The sequence below is a fragment of the Ochotona curzoniae genome, unplaced genomic scaffold (assembly GCF_017591425.1).
Source record: "Ochotona curzoniae isolate NIBS_2020 unplaced genomic scaffold, NIBS_Ocur_1.0 contig_908, whole genome shotgun sequence".
NCBI lineage: Eukaryota > Metazoa > Chordata > Mammalia > Lagomorpha > Ochotonidae > Ochotona > Ochotona curzoniae.
In genome coordinates, this window is record NW_024466607.1 from 7,656,565 (window position 1) to 7,679,428 (window position 22,864).

Sequence of the window (22,864 nt, forward strand, 5' to 3'; positions counted from 1 at the left end):
GGACTGAATGGCGAGGTCCCGATCAGGACATCATTCAGGCAGAAGGACCGGTGTGCTAAGGCCCAGTGGCAAGCAAACATATGAGAGAGGGAACAGGCGGCCAGACGGCAGGGCAGCGGAAAGGTGGAAGGAGAGGGCCAGAGAGAGGCTGGGACGCAGCGTTGCAGCATCTTGCAGGCCACATTCCACTATGGGTTTTACTTTGACTGCAATGCAAAGTCACTAGAGACTGTGAGGCCAGGCACCTCCCATCCCACCCATGTTATCTACCAATTCACTCTGTCCTTCAGCGGGTGTCACACCCACGTGGCTCCCTGCCAGTGCTGCCCGCACCATGCGGGCCTTGCTTCTGCTTGGAGCATCCCCAAGCCACCCAGAGAGACCCACTAGCACCCACCATGCACTCATGCCGCTATGATCCAGAACCGAGAGGGGCTTACCACCCTGGGATCACCCCAGAACCAATGGGGTGGGGGTGGAGGAGGGCACCCCCACCTCTTGAGGGTGACTGTGGGATATATTCTCCATATTCCTCAGAAGTCTGGCCAGGGTCAAGACCACAGCTAACTGTAAGATACAGTCTTGTTGGGCTTTTCACCTCTCCTCCCCAACTCTCCCCAGTTTCCAAACACCCAGCATGGCCACCCTTGCTCTGGCTCAATTTTCCAAGTACAGCCCAGGCTAGCAAAAAATGTGTTCTCGCTTCTGTCTTCAAAATGTCACTCTGGAGGCCAGCACTGTAGCATAGCCAGTTAAGTCACCCACCTAAGCATTCTGTTTCAGAGGGAAGATTTGTCTCTGCCTGGGAAGGAGCAGCAGAAGATGGCTCAAGTATTTAGGATCCCTGCCCATCCACAATGGAGTTCTTGACTGTTGGCCCCGGCCTAACCCAGCCCCAAATATCACAGCCATTTGGGGAGTGAACCAGCAGATGGAAGCTCTCTCTCCACCCCTTCCTTTACTTTTTTTCTGCCTTTCAAATGAGTAAAAAATATATAGGATCTCAAAGGTGGCTTAGTATAGCAGGAGGCCCACTCACTCTGCCTAGAACAGCTCTGTGTTCCAAAAGCAGCAGGAAGTCAGCCAGGAAAGGTCCCAGTTCTTCAAGGCTCAGAAGTCCCTCAGCCCTCGCAGGCCTGTGAGGCAGCACCCCGGGGATGGGGTGAAAAGTGTAATGAGTCTCTTAGGCCACCTCACCTGCCTGGGAAACAGGTGCACCGACCAGACACAATAACCAAGAACCATCCTGAACATCCCCTGGAAATGACAGGCTCCGAAGCTGAGAAGCCCCAGCTCTGAGATTCTCTGGGAGACTGCACGGACCATGGTCCTCACGGCAACGTGCAGGCAGAGGTCAGGGTCAGGTGCCACAGAGGAGATGGTGAGGCTAGCCACGGCCGAGGCATCTGATCACAGAGCCCTGGATTCCAGCCCAGCCTGGGGCCTGTGTCCGCCCTTGCTGCAGCCTCCTCCAGCCTTCCATCAACAAGAACAGCCTCAAGCCTGCCCATGTTCTTCCTCTGGTGCCTGAGGGGACAGTCACTCAGCAGGTGACATGCAGCTTCCTAAAATGGGGTGAACATATCATCATGCTCCACTCCCACACCTCAGGCAACCTGAGTCCACAGCATCTGGGCCCATGGGACCCACACGAGCTGGCTTCCCTGCTGTCACATCTCACTGCACCACACCTGCTTCCTTGCTGTTACCTGCTCTTAACCTTGATGCCCACTCCCCACCCACAGCCAAGTATCCTCTCACACAGTCACCTGACTGATTTCCCAGTCTGTGCCCGTCCACACTCACTCTTCACCTTCTCTGAGGGGCCTTGCCTGACCACTCTTGCAAAGTGCAGCCAGATCCCACACCCAGCCCCATCTCTTCTCTGTCAGCCTGACACCATCCCCCTTCTGCCCCCCAACCCTGCAAAACACACACTCCTTGTTTGTGCTGGCTGTCTCTCCCTGGTGGACTCTGTGAGAGCTGGGGCTGCACCGGGCTGGGGTCCTGCTCACTGCATGGCAGCACCTGACACAGAGCCTGGCCCCTACAAGGTACACAACCTGAGTTGGAGAAAGAAACACGGGCCTGCTCCCACCTGGTCTCCATCTGTTCACTTGGACTCTAGGCCCCAGACAACTGTTGGCTAATTTGTGTACTGTGAAGGTAAAGGGAGTTGTGCGTAGCCCAAAGTACATAACTGGCCATAAGCTACAGCAGGAAACATCTGCCAAGGTGAAACTCCTGCCTCATCCCTGCCTTCCAACCCACACCCGAGGTTGCTGGCTGTGCTCACCAGACCAGCAGTAGGAGCCTGGTGCTGCGCCTTTCCCACCTGGCACATCACAGCTTTTCAACGGTTCCCAGCCAGCTGTCTAGTCCCGTAGCCAGCCACGAGGGGGGCGGGCGTTCTCTGGGCTGCTGCTAGCCGGAGTGATGCCTGGAAGATGTGCTTGGCCGAGAGACACGGCTGAGGACCAGCTAAGACGGAGTGGGTTCCCACAGCGTGTCTGCTCAGAAAGGGGCAATGCCCTCCTCTGCCTCAGTCAGAGAAGTCTCCAGCAGGTGTGTGGAGTGGGGTCTGCGAGGCAGTGCCCTGCAGTCTTAGTTTCAGGTCCTTCTTTTGTCTTGGTGATACACTCAGGCCCCGGTCGTGGCCTCTATCTTGGAGGTGCTGTCGCGGGTGATGGCTGAGGTTTCTTCTCTGGGCTTCACACCTAAGAGCTCCCAGCTTGTGCCCACGCACCCCTACACTCCCAATGGGTGTTCACATTCCATCAGCACCCCCTCCTCCACATAGACTCAGGTCCCAGTTGCCATGTCACTACAGCTTTCCCTGGTACCACAGGCCCTATTACTACCCGAAACAGAATAAAGGAGATTTTTCTTCCTGTTCCCACAGCCCTTTAATCCTGCCTCAGCAACATCACACATCAGAGAGTATGTTACATGTTCGAGCCAAATGTCCCTCAAGAAGATGTCTTGGGGGGTTAAGCAGGAAATATAAAGTGCAGCCAGATGACAGGACTGGTGGCCCGGAGACAATCAGACAAGGAACCGCTGCCCTCAGCAAACCCCCAGAAAAAACCTGAAAAGCAGTTCTGGTGGCCAAACAAAATGAGCTAACTGGCCTAGGGCTGCCAGCACTCTAGGCTTCTAAGCCTGCCTACTGTGGTGGAGAACAGATCCTTTAAGATAGATACATATATATACATCTTAGTGAGAGTGTCTTCCATTCACAGGCTCACTCCCCAAAGCCCTGCATCAGCTAGGGCTGGGCCAGGCCAAAGGCAGGCGCACCATCCTCTACTTGGGTGACAGGGAGCCAGGTATTTGAGCCACCGTCTGCTGCCTTCCCAGGGGCCTAGCAGGAAGCTGTGCTGGAAGCAAAATAGCCAGGATTTGAACCAGCACCCTGACATGGGATGAACATATCCCAAGCCTCTTCTTACTCTGTCCCACCAGTGACTAGCATGGCGCCCAGCACACAGTGGTCCTCAGAAAATCAAGAATCTTGTGAAGGCAGGTCATGGTTATCAGGCCAGGGCAATGGGACTGAAGGCTGCTTTCCAGGGATTCGTGGTCAGTGTTCCATTAAGTGAGTTCATAGGCCCCACTGGGAAACCACTCCAGCTTATTAAGTTAAAAACACCACAGGAGGCTCAGTGCCAAGATCCATGTGCCCAACGAGGTCCCGCCCAGCAGAGACAGAAGAAGAATGTATTTCAACCGCCTTTCTCCTGAATAAAAGAGCAAGCACTGGAAAGTTCCTTGGTTGTTTTTTTTCCCCTATACTAGAAAAGGACCTTGGAAGGTCTAACTCTTAGGACAAACTCTTAAAAACTGGTCAGACTGACCCAAATACAAGTTCCTGAGCTATTTTTCATCGTGCCTTGGGATGTGCTATGTCAAATCGGGAGGTGGAGTTTGCAGGTCACGCCTCTGGCCAGCTTCCACTCCCGTTGTCCCTTTGGCCATGCCTCGATTCTCCTGGGAAGAGGTTGGCTCACAGCTGGCAAACAAGCCATGGGTCGATCAACAGGATCACTGTTCAGGATGGCAGTCAGATGCTGTCAAGCCTCCAGTGCGTTACCTGGGCAAAGTCACACACCATCATCACATGGGCAGTCGGGCGGCCAGACGGAGATCAAGCGAGGATGAGGAGGAGGAGTACAGCCCAGCGTCACAGGCTGCGGTCCAGTGTCAGAGGGACAGGGAGTGCTTGGGACAGACTCCTGTGCCCGGATTCCTCCCAGTCCCTAAACACAGTTGCTGAAGGATTTTTTTGTTCCCTATTTACAACGTGGTTCTCTTGGATAAGCTCCACAGCGACCTGCAGCCAAAGATGAACCGGGGGGCTGGGCTCCTGTTCCAGTCCACCAGCTGTGGGATGTAGGGTTGGCTTCCTGCTCAGTTTCCTACCATCTGTCAGCGAAGGACAGCAACCTGGCTCTCGTCACAAGGCCACCAGGAGCTCAGGGCAGAGGCCCCTGTCAGCAGGGAAGAGGGAGTGGTACCAGGTGTATGGTGTGCTAGTGTTCCCACTTCCTGGGCCACTTCACGCCACGCCAGCCTAAGCGGGCAGTCTCTTTACTGTCGACATCTGAGGGATGGCAAGAAAGGAGTGGCAGCAAATACAGGTCCAGTGTGAAAACCCTGCCCCTGCAGCATATATGTATCTTTTCTACAAGCACATTACGGTTTTTTTCCCAATAAATTTCATCACTGCCTTCCATTTCCTATAGGAAACAAACCATTTCCTGGACATTATTTTTTTTTCAAGATTTATTTTTATTGGAAAGGTAGATCAGATCTGGAGAGAAAGAGAAACAGAGAAAAGTCTCCCATCCCTTGCTTCACTTCCCAAATGACCACAACAGCTAGAGCTAATCAGATCTCAAGCCAGGAGCCAGGAGTTTCTTCCAAGTCTCCCATGTGGGTACAGGGTTCCAAGGCTTTGGGCCGTCCTCGACTGCTTTCCCAGGCCACAAGCAGGGAGCTGGATGGGAAGCGGGATTGCCAGGACACACACTGGCGCCCATACTGGATCCTGGTGTGTGCAAGATGAGGACTTTAGCTTCTAAGCAACCATGCTGGGCACCCCCTAAACAATTTTCATGGCAAAAAGACAGTTAAGGAAAGGAATGACTCTAGCTTCTGATGGAGTCTTACTTGCTCACAAAGCAACATTCCTCTTTATTCCAAGGAACCTAGAATTATCCAAGGCCATCCACCTGGGAACCAAGGTACCACTGCTGGGCCCCTGCTTTGTTGCCATTCAAATTATGCTCACGTGAGTCTTTTGGCCTCAGGGGAGCATGGGAGTCCTACAACTCAATCCAGCCAAATCTAGGGAAGGCAGTGTGGTGGCCTGCAGGTGACTGCAAGCTCTCAGGAGTGGCCACGCCCATCAGGGAAGGTCTGCAGCAGGCAATGTCACAGCTCCAAGTTTGGCTCCCTTGACCTTCACAGCCTCCACGTGGCTCTCTTAACCTCAAGAGTTCTTATTCCAAAGCTCCTCTGCAGTGAGGGCCAAGCTGGTTATCAGAGGACTCAGATGCCCTATGTTCCCAACTGAACCCACACCATTCCTCCTGTGCCCCACTGGGAGAACGACCAATGTTAGGAGCCTCAGGTGGGCTTCAGCCTGCCTCAGCCATGTCCTCCAGGTCACATGAGGGTCACAGCAACTCTCAGAACTCTAGCAGACAGCCTATAATGGAGCTAGCAGGCATGGCTGAGCACACAGCTTGAGACACAGGCAACATTCCTGCTTAGCAGGATCAGGCAGGCCCTGGTGCTTTCCATGGTTCTGTCTGCCCCCATTCCACAGCTACACACACTCGGGAAAATACACACTCATACTTCCACAGTTTTCTTGTGTATACACAACTATGGTAGCAGAAGCCCTTTCCGCTCTCCTCTGCCCTTCTCTCACTTCTCTTTCAGGCACTTGCTGACCCTCGAATCACTGGGACCCTGGGAAGGACAGGCTGCTGCTCCCCCAGGCTCTTGGAGTACCTAGAACACGTCTCCATGACAGCCATGCAACTGTGGGTCCCTGCTTTGTTTGTTTGTTTGTTTGTTTCTTGGGTCCATGTTTTGTAAGAAAAGTCCTAATTGTCGATATTCTGACCTACAGCAGCCATAATAATCATGGGACCATCTAGTTCAGTGCTTGGTACAGAAATCCGGTCACTATAGCAACAGTATTAATGGCAGTGCACGCTGGGTATTTGCTTACGCATCTCTTTGTCCAGCCAAGGTGAACCCTGAACAGAGACCACTTCACTCGTATGCTCCGAGGCCTCGGACAGTGCCTGGGGAGAGCAGGGTCTTGTTTAATGAAAGAACAACCTGTGAACCTGTGAACGAACAGTCTCCCCAGGGTGTGGTTTACACTCAGGGCATCGGCATGGGGTGGGTAACTTCTTGTTCACAACCATCATCAAACTCCACAAAATTCTTCCTGGATTTCAAGTGTCATTACCTCCTCATCCCTTTACAACTCGCCTCTGATCCAGACAGAAAATGCCAGCTCAAGGTCATGATTCTTAAACCACACCTCAAGAAACAAAGTCAAAGACGAAACAAACAGAAACCCACTGAGCACCACTGTCCATGTGCTCACACTGGAGGGGACCGTGATGCCACAGCCAGCTGACATGATGAACCCCCATGCCATGTAAGACATGTTCTCCGTGGCACAACTCACCCACAGAAACTCCTGGAGCCGCTGAACTTAACTTCCTGCCTTCAGGAAATACAAGGGATGGAGGAACCAGGAAAAAGACAGGAAAAGGGGGCTAAGCGCAGTGGCCTAGTGGCTAAAGTCATCACCTGGAACATGCAGGGATCCCATATGGGCGCCAGTTCTAATCCTGGCAGCTCCACTTCCCATCCAGCTCCCTGCTTGTGCCCTGGGAAAGCAGTTGAGGGTAGCCCAAAGCCTTGGGACCATGCACCGGCATGGAAGACCCGGATGAAGCTCCTAGCTACTGCCTTCGGATCAACTCAGTTCCAGCCATTGTGGTCACTTGGGAAGTGAATCATCGGACAGAAGATCTTCCTCTGTCTCTCTTCTCTGTGTATCTAGCTTTTCAATAAAAATAAAAGAAATCTTTAAAAAGGAAACCCTAAGACCTGAAGTGACTCTTCAAAAACAGGAAAATCAAAATCTTTAAACAAAATTGCCCAGAGAAATATTTTTAAATTGATGAAAAGCCACAGGATGGGTGTCTGTCATAGTGGGTTAGATGCCACTTGGGACCTCCAGATTCAAGGCCCAGCAGTTTCTTTTCAGTGCACACCCTGGGGAATCTGACTCCCACTTAGGGCACCTGGATGGAACTCCAAGCTTTAGTTGGCCTGGCTGCTGCAATTATGTGGAGAATGGGCCAACAAACAAATCTCTCTCTCCGTCTTTCCAATTCATGTTGAAAATAAATAAATAACATTTGTCGGGTGTGGCACTGTGCCCTAGTGGCTAAAGCTTTGCATGCACTGGGATCCTATCTGGGTGCCAGTTCTAATCCCAGCCGCCATGCTTCCCATCCAGCTCCCTACTCATGGCCTGGGAAGGCAGTAACGGATGGCCCAGAGCCTTGGAACCTTGCACCCACATGGGAGACACAGAAGAAGCTCTGGGACCCTGGTTTAGGATCAGCACAGCTCCAGCTGCTGCAGCCGCTTGGGGAGTGAATCATTGGATGAAAGATCTTCCTCTCCAATAAAAATAAAATAAAATCTTTTATAAAAATAAATAAAAAATAATTTGTCAAAGGCTGAAGAGGTTCACTGCCATGTTTTGTATTTAGACTGTTTCCCTCAAAACTCATGTTGAAATTTAATCCCCATTATGAGATATTAAAAAGCAGGACCAGATGGGACTTTTAAGAGATGCTCAGGGTTCTGGCCTCATGAATGGATTAACCCACTCCTGGATTAATGGATTAATGGGTTAATTGAGAGTGGCTCAGCTATCAAGGCCAGTTTGGCAAGGTCTCTCACCACATGATGTCCTGTGCTGCTGCTCTGGAGCCCTGCCAGCAAGAAGGCCATCAAAACCTCTTTTCTTCAATTACCCCATCTGTGCTATTGTGTTATTCTTTTCTTTAAAAAAAAAAAAAGAGGTATATATTTTAATACTACTTTGCCTAATTGGCAAAGAACTTCCACTTTTTTTTTTAAGGATTAATTAATTTTTTTTAGAAAGGCAGATTTACAAAGAGAAGGGGAGATATAGAAAGATCTTCCATCTGCGGGTTCATTCCCCAAATGGCCGCAACACCTGGAGTTGAGCTGATCCAAAGAAGCCAGGAGCTTCTTCTGGGTCTCCCACACAGGTGCAGGGTCCCAATGCGCTGGGCCTTCTCCACTGCTTTCCCAAGCCACAAGCCTGGGGCTGGATGTGAAGTGGAGCAGCCAAGACAAAAACCAGCACCCACATGGGATGCCAGCACTTGAAGGTGAAGGCCTATTGAGCCATGGCACCAGTCCCAGTACTGTGTTGTTCACTACAGGAAAAGCAGTAACATGAAACAGGGAAATGCAAAGCTCTGACTAACCCGAAGTCTGGTCAGGGAAAGACACTGTGAAAAGCATGTGGGGGACAGCCGCACAAACTTTACAATGCAACAGACAATAGATGCTATTATGAAAATATTAATTTCCTTAATTGTGATAAGGATACTGTTTATTTTTATATCTATATTCCTAAAATCTACCTTTTGATATATTCAGGGAGATAGCATTAGATCTGAAACTTTATTTTTATTGAAAAGCCAGATTTACAGAAAGAAGGAGAGTCAGAGAAAGATTTTCTAGCTATTGGTTCACTCCCTAAGTGGCAGCAACGGCCTAAGATGAGCTGAGTGAAGCCAGGAGCCAGGAACTTCTTCCAAGTCTCCCACATGGGTGCAGGGTCTCAAGTCTTTGCGCTGTCCTCAACTGCTTTCCCAGGCCACAGAGAGTTGGACAGGAAGTGGAGCAGCTGGGACACGAACCGGTACCCATATGGGATCCCGGCACATGCAAGGTGAGAGGAACTCAGTCACTAGGCTACCACACCAGGCCCAGATCTGTAACTTTTAAGTTAATAAAAGATCACATTAAAGAATAACTAAAAAAAAAATTAAATAAAACAAAGCAAAAAAACAAAAAGATCACAAACTGTACACAGATAAAGCAAATACAGCAAAATGTGGGCAAAAAATGGATACAGGTAGAGGATATACATGGGTTCACTTTACTATTTCTGCAACTTTTCTGTACTTTGGAATGCTGTATAACACAAAGCTGGGAAGAACAAAATAAAAATACTAACAATATCCTCATATTGGGTACATTACAGAAACAAAAAGAACTGGCAATCTAGGGTATCAAGAAATGTGTATCACATTAGATACAGTTGTAGAGCAAATCAGAAAGCTAGAAGGCAGAGCCTGGGAATGCCTGGAACACAGTGCACAAGCCAGGAACTGGATGAAAGTTAGGACAAATCCCTGCTTCCAGTCCATGTCCTGTCGAGTTCCCTGCAGGAAAGGCAGAGAGAAGGGCAAAAAGGAGTTAATGAAAGACATACAAGACAATTTCCTAGCGCTTTAAAACCCTCAGGAACGTTCAACTTGATTACACACGTGTATGTCAACAGGATTTGGGGGAAGTACTAAGGACTAGAAAGAACAAAATAAGGCAAGTAAGGGGATGAAAAGAAACTTGGGCCTTGAAAAACATAACACTTGGGGCCCGGTGCGGTGGCGCAGTGGTTAGGGTCCTCACCTGGCACACCCAGGATCCCATATGGGAGCTGGTTCTAATCCCGGCAGCCCCGCTTCCCTTCCAGCTCCCTTCCAGCTCCCTGCCTGTGGCCTGGGAGGGCAGTCGAGGACGGCCCAAAGCTTTGGGACCCTGCACCTGCGTGGGAGACCCGGAAGAGGCTCCTGGCTTCAGATCGGCATAGTGTTGGCCGTTGCGCTCACTTGGGGAGTGAATCATCGGATGGAGGATCTTCCTCTCTGTATATCCGCTTTTCCAATAAAAAAAGAAAAACATAACACTTAACGAAAAGAAGTAGATGTGTGTCCAGCATTCTGGCATCATGGGTTTAGGTGCCATCTGCAAAGCTGGCATCCCGAATGGGCGCAGGTTTAAGTCCCAGCTGCTCCGCTTCCCATCCAGCTCCTTGCTAACGTGCCTGGGAAAGCAGTGAATGATGGTCAAGTGTTTGGGCCCCTACACCAAGGTGGCTGACTCGAATTAAGCTCCTAGTTCTTAGTTTCAGACTGGCCCAGTCTCAGGCATTGTGGCCACTTGGGGAGTAAACAAATGAATGGAAGATACCCCCTCTCTGTCTCTTTCTAACTCTACCTTGCAAATAACTGAACCTTAAAAAAGAAAAAATCCAGACCTGGGATTTGGTGCAGTGGCACAGCACCCTAATCCTCTGCCTGCAGCACCGGCATCTTATATGGGTACCAGTTTGTGTCCCACCTGGCCCACTTTCAATCCAGTTTCTCACTAATGGGCTGAGAAAGCAGTGGAGGTTGGTCCAAGTCTGTGGATCCCTGCACTCACATAGGAGACCCCGAAAAAGCTCCTGGCTCCTGGTTTCAGAGCAGTTCAGCTCCAGCCATTATGGTCATTTGGGGAATAAACCAGAAGATGGAAAACAACTGTCTCTTCTTCTCTCTGTAAATCTGTCCTACAAATAAAAATAAATAAAAATGTAAAAACTCAACAATTGCTAGATGCAGAACATTACAATACTGTGTAGTCTCATTATATATAGTGTCTGAAATAGACACAGGCACAACCATAGCAACACAACAACAGAAAACACTGCCTGCAGTTGCTCGAGGCTTGCACAAACAGCGGTGACTTTCAGGGAGGTTTCTTTTGGGCTGATGAAAATAGTGCAAAAGTGATCATGATGACAATTGTACAACCCCTACTAATTCGTTAGTTACTTGAGAGGTGGAGGCACAGAAAGAAAAGGAGAGATTCTTTTGGACCTGCTGGTTCACTCCTAAAATGACAATGGCCAGCGTTGGGCCAGGCTCAAGGCAGGTTTGAACTCCGTATCCTGGTTTCCCACATGACTGCCCAGACCTCAAGCACATTAGCAGGAGGTTGCACAATTCCTGAGTATATAAAAACACTGAACTATATGCTTTCAGTTGAAGGACTTTATGGTATATGAATGTATCTCAACAGGTTTTTTTTTTAGGAACTTAGCAGAGTGCAAGTCAGGAAAGTTAATTGGATGAAGCAGAACCCCACCTTTTGATGTACACACATGGCCTCAAACACACAGCAAATGGACAACCATGGGCTTTCTCTCCATCATCACCCTTCCCAATGTCAGGGGATGCTCTGAGTTCCCATGAGGTCTCATTTATTTTTTTTTTTTTAAGATTTATTTTATTTAAGGAAACAATATGGAAAAAATACTAGTCTTACCCACTTTCCTGTAGCCCTTGAACCTTTTTACCCTAATTAACTATGTAAAGATTGGCAAAATTAAAAAAAAGAAAGAAATAAAAAAGGAAATCTAGCCCAAAGATGGACTCCCAAAGAAATTGTTAAATGTATCTTGACAATAAAAAAAAAAGATTTATTTAATTTTTATTAGAAAGTGAGATATACGGAGAGAGGGAGAGACAGAAAGGAAAATCTTTCATCTGTTGATTCACTCCCCAAGCAGCTGCAACAGCTGGAGCTGCGCCAATCCGAAGCCAGGAGCCAGCAGCCAGGAGTTTCTTCTGGATCTCCCACGCCAGTGCAGGGTCCCAAGGCTTTGGGCCATGCTCGACTGCTTTTCCAGGCCACAAGCAGGGAGCTGGATGGGAAGCGGGGCAGCCAGGATTAGAACCCGCACCCATATGGGATCCCGGTGCGTTCAAGGAGAGGACGTTAGCCACTAGGCCACCGCGCCAGGCCCGAGATCTCATTCTTTATCTCATACTCCACATGTTCTTTGGGGTTGTTTGCAGGGCCAGCTTTTGCGCTGGCATGTACCACCCTGGAGCCCCGCTCTTCCAGCTCAAAGCAGCAGCCAGCTGGGGGTCCAGAGACACACTCCCCTGCTCAACTGTGAATCCCACTCTTCTAACACTGACTGCCTCACTCATCACATGGGGTGTATGTGGGAAGCCAACACCTGCCAAGGACTTATGCTGGAAAAAAACAACCAGAAGAAAACTTTAGAGTCAGTACTTGCAATTTCAATAACAAAATCATTTTTTTCAGGGTGATTTTTCTGTGCATTTCATAGAATTTTCTTATATTTCAGGAATTTGACTTTTTTCTATCTTATGTATAATACGGGCAATGTTAACAAACTGCACTAACAAAAGTGAAGTATATTCTGACAACTGTGGTCCATTTTTTGGTCAGGAAGTCATCCACTATTTATGTACACAGACATAGTTAAAAAGACAAGAATAAAAGACAAACCTGACAAAATAAAAGTTTTTCATTGCAAACTATAAACAGCACACTTTCAATCCTCAATTCATCATTTTTACAATCCTTGGTAATAAAAATTATAGGCCTGGGCATTATCTGGTTTGGAATCACAAGCAATTTTTTGTTTCACAGAGTGAGGGATTGCTGGGGTCAGGAGAGGTTCCAAAGCGCACAGAGCCCAACCTCCTCCCCTAAGAGACGAGGAAACAGATGCAGGGAGAGACAACGGCCCTGGCCCTCCCACCGGCAGCTGGAAGCCAAACCTGCAACTCTGTCAAATTACAATGCACTCTGTCCCTTCAAAAGAAGTCACCTCAGGAAGTGTCACAGCCCAGGACACAACACAGTGGTCCTCCAGGACCCCTCTAGGCAAATCCTCAGAGTCCAAGACGTACCAGAATTGTCAATTTATAGTCAGGCCTTACTTAAGACTGAAGAACTGGTAACACTGGGCCTGTGATGGTTGCTTTTCACTGTTACTGTTTTTATCTTTACTTGAAAGCCAGAGGAGAGAGACAGACAGACAGAGATCTTCCAGCTGCCGTTCACTTCCCAAATGCCCATGGTAGCAGCGCCAGGGCCAGAGCCAGGCTAAACTCCAAAGCCCAGAATTCAATCCCGTTGTCCCGCACAGGTGGCAGGAGCCCAACTCTGAGCTGTCACCTGCTGCCTCCAAGGCTGTTCCTCCAGGAACCTGGCATCAGATGCAGAGCTGTGACCAGATCCTAGAAACCTCCATACAGGATGTGGGCTACTTAAACAACAGCACCAAATACCTGCTCATTTGTTTGTTGGCTTTTTTCTGTGAGAGGCCGAGTTGGGGAGTGAGTTTGGCTCACAAGAGCATTGCCACCTACTGAATCACTCCTCAAATGCCCACAGGCCAGCGGGGCCAAAAACAGGAACCAGGAACTCACTCCAGGTCTCCCAGCTGGTTTCAAGAATGCAACTACTTGAGTTATCACTGTTGCCTCGAAGGGTGTGCCTTAGCAGAAAGTTCGTGTCCAGCAGCTGGTGCCAAGCAGGCAAGCCAGGTACTCCAACATGGTATGCTGGCATCCCTAACCAGTGTCCAGGTACTAGGCCAAATGACCAGGCTCCACTGATCCAGCCCTGACGGCCTTGCCAAGAGAAAAGAAAGCTGTAGCTTTTGAAGAAGATTCAGAACACGGCGTAGCGGCTGAAAAAGTATCAGGGAACTACAGGTACAGCTTCTCAAGGAAACAACTTTAAAAGGGACAGCACTTATGCACTTAACAGTTAAACCGGAGACTGTTACTTAAATAAAACAAAAAGGCACATTACAAATGTCCTTCAACTTACAACAAGGTTCATTCATGTCCTGATAAACCCATTTTAATTTGCAAAGATCGTTAAGGCAAAAGCGCGCTGCCTGAACCTGACCTAGCAGCCACTGGAGCTTAGCAACACAGCGGCCTGTCCAGCATCCACCATCACCCCTTACGATCCCAGGACTGACTTGGGTTGTGTCACGGGAGCTTCTCAGAATCCAATAGAGCTAGCCAGGGATGAAATCCAAATTCCAAGTAGTTCCTGCTGAGTATACATGGCTTTCATACCATCAAACATGTGCCCCCCGCAAGCACATGTTATGAATTGGGAGCCACTTGCACTTTGCAGCCACACTCCCTGTTTGGGATGGTGCCACTGTCATCACTCCCGAGCACAGGTGAACACCTCTCAGAAGTGACGCTCACACCACTCACCTAGCACGAAACTGTCCTCTTCGCAGCCCAGACTGGGAGTTCCGCAAGGTAAAAACCAGGATGAGCAGAGAACATATTTTAACAGCAGCTAGATAAGGGCGACTGATGACAGATGGCCCTTATTCAGGAACTGAAAGCAGGTTAGAGAGAGGCCCTTTATCTAACAGCAATTGGTTGCTTTCTGTTGCTACACAAACAGTTTTTCAGCATTTTGTAGATCAGTCTAGAAGATGGGCTTTTTCTGTCATCCCCATCGGCCATTTCCAACCCTTACTCCAATTACTCTTAATTTAATAAGGCATATTTGTCTAATAAGCACCTGGAACTAGAATGTTAATATACTGTTAATCAAAATGAAAAATGCAAGAGAATAGTACTAAAAAATCGCACATACCTGAGTGGCAGGGAGACAGAGAAAGGGAGAGTTCCCCTCCGCCTGGTTTACTCTCTGAATGCCCGTAACGGGTAGAGTTGGGCCAGGTCTGAAACTGGGATCTGGGAGTACAACCCAGTTCTCTCAGGCAGGTGGCAGGAACTGGAACCATCACCCCTGCTTCTGGGGTAGGGTCTAATAACAGCAGGAAGCAGAAGTCAGGAGTCAGAGCCAGGAACCGAATCCTGGTGCTCGAATTAGAATGTGGGCATTTTAACCATGCTTACTAAATGGTCAGTCCTTATGATGGCCTAGATTTTAAATTGGTCCCAACCTTTTGCATTTCTTGGTTTGTCAGTGTGTCTGCTTGCTGGTAGTGGTAGAGAGCATGATGCATAGCAAAGAGAAACACAGCTTTGGATTAGGAGCCTACAGGCTAGAATACGGTTCAAACCTTATCACGTACAGACCTTCATTTGCTCTCTGTAAACAGAATGGAGATGCAGGGGGCTGGCACAGTGGCTCAAAAGGCTCATCCTCTGCCTGCCAGCACCAGCATCTGCTATGGCCACCAGGTTATTCCCAGGTGCTCCACATCCTATCCAGCTCCTTGCCTGTGGCATAGCAAGGCAGCGGAAGATGGCTCAAATCCTTGGATGCCTAGCCCTTATGTGTGAGACCCAGAAGAAGCTCCTGGCTTCAGAGTGGCTCAGCTTCGGCCATTCCAGCCATTTGGGAGTGAACCAGTGGATGGAAGCTCTCTCTCCCAATCTCCATCTTTTCCTGTGTCTTCTCTCTCTATAAAATCTGCCTTTCAAATATAAATAAATAAATCTAAAATGGAGATGTCTCCCACGGGGGCTGGCAAGGATAGAAGGATTCAACACATGAGAGCAGTGGTAGTAACGGGAAGAGAGAGGGCTGTTCTCACTGCTGAAGAACTCCTCCTGCTCAAAGTTCCCAAGGGAAGTGGCGGCATCAGGTCTTAGCAAGGACCAGCCACAGGCTCGGCACTCTACAAAGGCCAGCAGGAGGCCAAGCCACCCAGGGCTTAACCACTCAAGAAGTGAGAGCGGAAGTCATGTGGGCATTGCATGTCTGTGTGGAACTGCCAGGTGCTGAGGGCCTCCTCCATTCTTCCCTAAAATCTTTTTTTTAAAAAGATTTATTTTATTTTTATTGGAAAATCAGATATTCAGAGAGAAGAGACAGAGAGGAAGATCTTCTGTCCATTAATTCACTCCCCAAGTGACCGCAATGGCCGGAGCTGCACTGATCCGAAGCCAGGAGCCTCTTCCAGGTTTCCCACGCAGATGCAGGGTCCCAAAGCTTTGAGCCGTCCTCAACTCCTTTCCCAGGCCACAAGCAGAGAGCTGGATGGGAAGCAAGGCTGCCAAGGTTAGAACTAGTGCACAAATGGGATCCCAGCACATGTATGATGAGGACTTTAGCCACTAGGCTACCACACCAGGCCCTCCCCCCCTTTTTTAAAGATTTATTTATTTTTATCAGAAAGGCAGATTTACAAAGAGAAGGAGAGAGAGTAATGAAGATCTTCCGTTCACTCCCCAAGTGGCTGCAATGGCTGGAACTGAGCCGATCAGAAGCCAGGATCCAGGCTCTCCTGGCTCTCCCACATGGGTGCGGGGTCCCAAGGACTTGGATCATCCTCTGTTGCTTTCCTAGGCCATAAACAAGAAGCTGCATGGGAAGTGAAGCATCTGGGACATGAACCAGTTCCCATATTGGATCCTGGCACACATAAGGTAGGGATTTAACCACCGAGCCTTTGTGCCAAGCTATCATGGGTTGAGTCACTGCCCAAGTCTCCCTTTAGTGCTGCACAGCACTGGGAACCTGGACTCCCCAGAAAATCCTCCAGGGGTATAACCTGCTTCACTTCACTGCAGGGTAAGGGATTAGGAAGTGACCTGCCCACAGTCAGCCAGGCACTGGAGGTCACAAGCTTCCCCAACTCCCCGAGCCTCAGGTGGTTACACAGGGAAGACCACTCCCCCAAGCTGCACCGACTCCCAAAGGCAGGGGCCTTGCAGGTGAAACAGACGAGAAGGGACGCATAGGCCCAAGGTAATCCATGGCAGAGCCAACACTTAGACCTGGGGCAGTGCAGTTCTGAATTGGCTCTCTTTCTGCCCTCTTCCTGCCATACACTCCTTCAGGCTCCCGGGAAACCCCGGGAGGCAAGGCTTATTTTGCAATGAGGATGGTTGTCACTGACCTCAAGAACAGATTTCTTCAGACAACCAGGCTGACCTAGAACTTCTCTCTTATCTAACAGTCCTTTTGCTATTTCTGATCAAAACAGAAAAAGTAAAACTGATGATATTCAAAGGAAAAAAAAAAAGGCAAGTACATGAGCAAGAAACACCCATTCCTTTACCACACCTTGACCCCTCTACCATGAATGCCAGGAGCAACCACAAAAGTAAATAAAGGTGGCTTGCAGGGTCAAAGAGGCTTGAGACCCAAGGCCAAAGGTCCTCAGATCTGCAGGCCCAGGCCCAAGGGCACAGAAAGCCTCTGTGAGGAACAGATCTGGCAGCATCCCCAAACAAGGGGACAGGCAGCCTGATAGCCAGCAGAATAAAGGGGTACAATTCTACAAGGCTGACCTCCGTGCTGGACGTGAGGCCTGTGGGCCCAGCGCAGAAACGAGTTTACATAACAGGCCTTTGTGTCGGCCCAGATAAGAGTGAGCAGAGGAGCAGTCAGAGGTTTCTAAGGATTTAGTACCAGCTGAGATTTCCTGGGGGACAGAGAGGAGGGGGAGAATGGGAGGAAGGAGCAAGTTCAGGCATCATCTGTCGCACCCAGAAGTAACAACAGCAATAAAACAATGCCTTGAGCTCGTCTGCCTTAGAGACCCTTGCTCCTGATTTACAACAGCACTTTCAGAATAAATAAGAGTAATGCTGATGGTTGCCTCTGAGAGAGAACTGGGTAGCTCAAGAGACAAAAACAGAAAGTAGCTTTCTTCCTGTTTCACCTTTTTATGATTTTCAAATTTTGGAATCTGAATCATGTGAATGGTTTACCTATTCCAAAAATTTGTCAAGGAAATCTAAAACTATTCCAGGTCTGCCCAGAGTAGTCCTACAACCTACGAATGAGGAAGAGCAAAGATTTTAGTCCCATTTAAGGGATGAGGAAGACTGAGACTCCAAGAAGGGAACATGACATGCCTAAGCTTGCGGCAGGTTGGGAAGCTAGATCCAGACTTTCCTGACCCAGGGCTCCTTCCCAGGAAACTCCTCAGTCTGGGAGAGCAGCAGCACTGCAGCTCATTTCCCTGGGATGGTGCTGAGAGCCACAGCCAAAGGAATCGACTGATGCTGCTACAGCCAAAGCTTTGCCACTGGCATGGCCACATAGGTGGCCTCTTCGAGGCTATCTCAATGTTCTGACCAGCACTGCGGCACAGCAAGTAAAGCTACCGCCTGGGACACTGGAACCCCCTATGAGCACCAGTTCAAGTCCTAGCTGCTCTACTTCCAATCCAGCTCCCTGCTAGTATGCCTGGGAAAGCAACAGAGGCTCCTGACTTCAGCATGGCCCAACCCCACTCATTGTTGTGGTTAGGGGAGTAAACCAGTGGACAGAAGATCCAGTTTCCACCTCTGCTCTCTGTAACCCTACCTTTCAAGTAAAGTTTTTTTTTTTTTTTTTTAATAAATGTTCTGATTAACTGACTGACAAGTACCTTGAAATTCCCAGAGCATCAACCCATATTATTAAAAATCTGTATTAGTAACGTCCAAATGTACATGCTTTGCTCAATAACCAAATGACTCAACTATATTTGTACTAGATTCATTGATCCAAAGACCCAGGATTTACTGATTTTCAGAGCAAAAAATCAGCACTGAGGTCAAGTGTAACAGTGAGCACCAGGCTTAGCAGACTACCAGACCCTGGATTCAAACACTTGTTTTGTCATTGACTTGTAAGTGACCCAGGGTAGGCCGGTTACTTCACTTATCTGGACTCAGCTTTCCCTTCTACTAAAAAGAGCCAATGAGCAAGCATATACTGAACACAACTGTCTGATGCTGGCCATGTGGACAGCTGCATCTTTAGGGAGGGCGAGATAAGCCAACCAGAAAGTTCAAGGCTTAGTAAGTCCCATGACTTAACACCAGAGTGATGCGGTGGAAGATCTGGGAGATGAGGCAAGGTCTCTGAAGAGACAGCACTCACACTGGGACCTGAATGATGAGCCAGCGATTGTGCAGGGATCTCCGGGTAACATACGATAGGCAAATGTACATATGCAAAGTTCCTGAGGCATGCAGTGGGCATTGACACAGAGGTTGTGACACTGTTCAGGATGCCCGCATCCTATCAAAGTCCCCAAGCTGGAGTCCCATCTGTGCTATCCTTTTCAGCTGCCTACTAATGTGCACCCTGGGAGGCAACAGGTGATGGCTCAAGGACCTGGGTCCCTGCTATCCTCACAGGAGATGGGACTGGGTTCCAGGACATGGCTTCAGCCCGGCTCAGCTGACTGACATAGGCATTTGAAGAACAATCCAGAAGATGACTGATTTCCTTGTCTTTCAAATAAATGTTTTTGTTTTGTTTTGTTTTGTTTTTAAATTAAAATGTCCTGAGGCAGAAATGAGGCTGAGGAGTGAAGTGGGAGGGACGGAAGTTGGGAGATGAAGTCAGGCAGGCTTACAGGCCCATCTCTCTGAGTAACGGGTGGTGATGGGACATGATCAGAGCAATAAAGGAATTTAATTAGATCTGTGATTTTTCAAATGTTTTCTTTTGGGGCCACAGAACTCTATAATCTGATAACGGAGCTTCAACACACAAGATACAACAGTCTCCTTTCAGCTGGTTGGGAAGCTAGTTAAAGCCCCTCTAAGCCACCAGAAAGACCCAGGTCACTCCCAGGGAGTGCCCTAAGGTTCTTCAAGTTCTAACAAACAAGGACAGAGTATTCAGAGGGAAGAGTGGATGCTGTTTGGACCAGCAATTCTTTCATCAAGGTTCCAGTTAAAAACCATACTGCTGAGACTGAGAGATGGAAAACAGACGAGCGGTTGCCAGGGGATGTGGTGAAAGGAGGGAAGTGACTCTAAGGGGACACAAGGAACTTTCAGGGCTGATGGAAAAAGTCTCCATCTTGACTGTGATGGAAGTCACACCTGGGTGTACATCTGTGAAAATCACTACCTGAACAGGTAAAACGGGTAAAGCTTCCTATGTGTACATGAAGCCTCAAAAAAATCCCACTTTAAAAAAGAATCACATTGCTGGGAGACTTCTGAGAATTACTTTACAATGAGGACACAGACTGGTTCCCGCTGAGTCAGTAGACCCCAGGAATCCTGACTGGAAGGGCAATGTCCCCCGCTCAGTTTTCATTCCCAGCCTCCTCAGGGGGAGGGGCGTCAGGCATGTCAGACTGCAAAATAAGGAGGTAAATCATTGCCAAAGGCTTTCCCACCGCAGTCAGATCCTAGAGGAAAATCCACAACTCTGTGGAAGCAACCTGGGGGAAGGCAGGGACAGACTTGCCAGCTGTGTGCCCTGGAGGCAGTGACATCCCCAACAGGCAAAGAGCACAGCTGCCAAACAGGTGGTTCACAGAAGGTGGCTGCTGGCCTTGGAGAGACGGCCTTCCCCACAGAACTCTCCTGCACCCAGGGCCACCACCTACCAGGAACAACCCGGAGGTGGTCACGGGAAAAGAAACCACACACGGCTCAGCTTTGCATTGCATAACCTGTGCTTGGGTGCACAGTCCACACCGGGCTCCACTCCGCAAGGCACAGGCTGTTATCTCAGCAGATAAACAGGACTCCCCCTCCTCCCCCCAAACCCCCATCAGCACAGGGCCACCCCCAGCCCTCAGACACAGGCCCACGGCTTGCCAAAAGGTCACCACTGCTCTTTGTGCTTCTGTTTTCACACTTCACTTTCCCTGCAGCTGCTGGCGTCATCTCAGGGCACAGACCCGGCCAAGCACACACTCCACCCATGCCAGCCCTTCCCTGGGCCACCTGTTCCAAAAGAGGTGGTCCCAAGTGACTCAACACTGCCTAACGGTGGCACCTTGCTATTTTCCATCCCATGGTGACCAAAATACACAGAAACCTAGATTTTTTTTTTAAAGAAACAAAAACAAACCAAAAAAAAAAAGAAAAAAGAGAAAAAGCACCCTTCAGGAAGGGTTTTCTGCTTCCGTGGTCACATCAAGTCTAGAGGCATCTGCTCATTCGGTCTGTTAACTGAGTTTTGAATCCACACTGGGGCAAGAGGGAGGCAACACCCAGAAATTATCCCAATTTACAGCAACAAAGACAAAGAACTAAGTAACCTGGCCAAAGGAAAACAATGGCCAAGCCCACAGCTACCCAGAGAGGCAGAGCACCCGGCAGGGGCAGGGCTCGGGGACCCCTTCTTCCTGGCTCCACTTCATGAAAATGTTGCCCAGAGCTGCTCCAGCCCTAGATCCAGAGTGGTCCCGAACAGAACAGCGGGGAGGGCAGAGCAGAGCAGAATCCTGCCCCGTGGGCTTCCCTAAAGCTAACCTCCTTGCCAGACAGCAAGGCTCTGCCCAGTCCAGGTCTCCTGCTCGGCTAGAGAGGACTGGTACCTAGGTTGGGAAACTCTGATTTCATTCATCACACGCATTATTTATCAAGCCACCGCCAGGACACTGTGGCAACCACATCCTGCTGTTTCTATCCGGAGCCATTGCCAAAGCTTGGTCCTCTCCCCCATCTTCCGGTATCTGAAGTTTTCGGTTTCTATCGAACTCCAGCTGGGGGAGGGGACCCAGGGCTGGCCCCGCTCGTCAAGTTCCACCACCCCTGGGTCCACAAAGAGACGGCCGGGAGGCGTGGCCTGGCCGGAAATTCTGACAAAAACTTGTGGCCCTCGGGTCCCAGAAGCGACTACTTCCCGATCTCCTCCAATCTCCGGGGTGCAATTTTCTGACTAAAAGAGGTCAAAAGTCCGTCTGTCACCCACCCACAAACCCCGGGCCCCCGCACTCCATGGCGCCCCGCCTGTCCTGCCTCACAACTAGGTTTCACAGGCTGTTTTCCACTGGAGAAGTTATTTTTGGGGGCAAAATCCCACCAGCGTCTGAGCTCCGGAGCCCGGGACCCCCTGCTTCTCTCACCCCACCTCCAAACCGACGCTCTGAGTACTTGAACCCGGCCCAGACCCCAAGGCCCCAGGCCTGCTCCGGCGAGAAGAATGGAGGGGGGGGGAAGCAACATTCTGGGATCTGCAAGAAACTCTGACCCATCTGCCCTCGCCCCGCCTGCTGGGGGACAACCTTCCAGGGCCCCCCGCACAGGCCTCCCACCTTGACCCGCTTGCCCTGGATCTCCAGCGTCTTCATGGTGAAGTCGACGCCGATGGTGCTGCCCTGGCGCTCCGAGAAGGCGCCCGTCTTGAAGCGCTGCACCACGCACGTCTTGCCCACGCTCGCGTCGCCCACCAGCACCAGCTTAAACAGGAAATCGTACTGCTCGTCCGGGTCCCCCGGACCCGGGCCCGGACTGGCCATGGCCTCGCTGGAGCCAAAGGGCCGGAGCTCCGGACGCTGGGGCCGGCCTGGCTCACGCAAGCCGCGGTCTGAGCGCCTTCAGCTCCAGCCCGAGGGCCTCCTGGCGACGTGGAGCCAGAAGCCTCGACACCTGAGCTAGCGGCGCCGCCGACCGCCGGCCCCGCCCGGCCCCGGAGCCCCGACCCGGAGTCCCGCGGGCTCAGCTCCGCCCGGACTCGCTCGGTCTGGCCCTCGGCAGAGCCCCGGGTCGGCCCTCAACTCCCCGCCAGGCCAGTCAAGCCCTCAGGCCCGCCCCCGGCACTGCCTCCCGGGTCTCCTCAGCCCGACTCCGCCCCCGGCCACGCCCAGACCCCGCCCCTAAACCGCCCCCGAGCCCGCCGTCAGCAGCCCGGCTCCGCCCTCCGCTCAGCCAGTTAGCCCCGCCCCCGGCCAACTGTGCCCTCGGCCCCGCCCCTTCACGCTCCGTCCTTCAGCTCCGCCCCCAACATCACGCCACGCCCCACAGCCAATTTGTCCCGCTCCCAAAACACGGTCCACTGCAAGACCAGACCACGGGTCCTGCCCTGCCTCAGCTGCCAGGCCCTTCTACCTTCTGTCCTCCCAAATGCAAAATCACCAGTAAGCTCGAGGCCATGGTGGCGTCTCTGGGTCTGCAGTCCTTGTACCTAGAATGGGTGTTTGAGGGCAGTGTCACCTCAGCTCTCCCATCTACAAGCAGAGCGGCAGGGCAGCAGAGTGCCACGC

The 22,864-nt window shown here is 50.3% G+C and overlaps 1 protein-coding gene across 2 annotated transcripts in view; it reads right to left on the reverse strand.

Annotated features, from left to right (window-relative positions):
- RAB43 (RAB43, member RAS oncogene family) overlaps positions 1-22,362 on the reverse strand; it is a 32,831-nt gene extending 10,469 nt beyond the window's left edge. Inside the window, exon 1 of one of the 2 annotated variants that reach the window (XM_040995287.1) lies at positions 21,917-22,345. In XM_040995287.1, the coding sequence (XP_040851221.1) occupies positions 21,917-22,120 (204 nt within the window). In that variant the 5' untranslated portion in view covers positions 22,121-22,345. Of the gene's footprint in view, positions 1-21,916 lie in introns of both variants that reach the window. The other variant, XM_040995288.1, reaches the window with a different exon arrangement.
- Between the last annotated feature and the right edge of the window lie 502 nt (positions 22,363-22,864).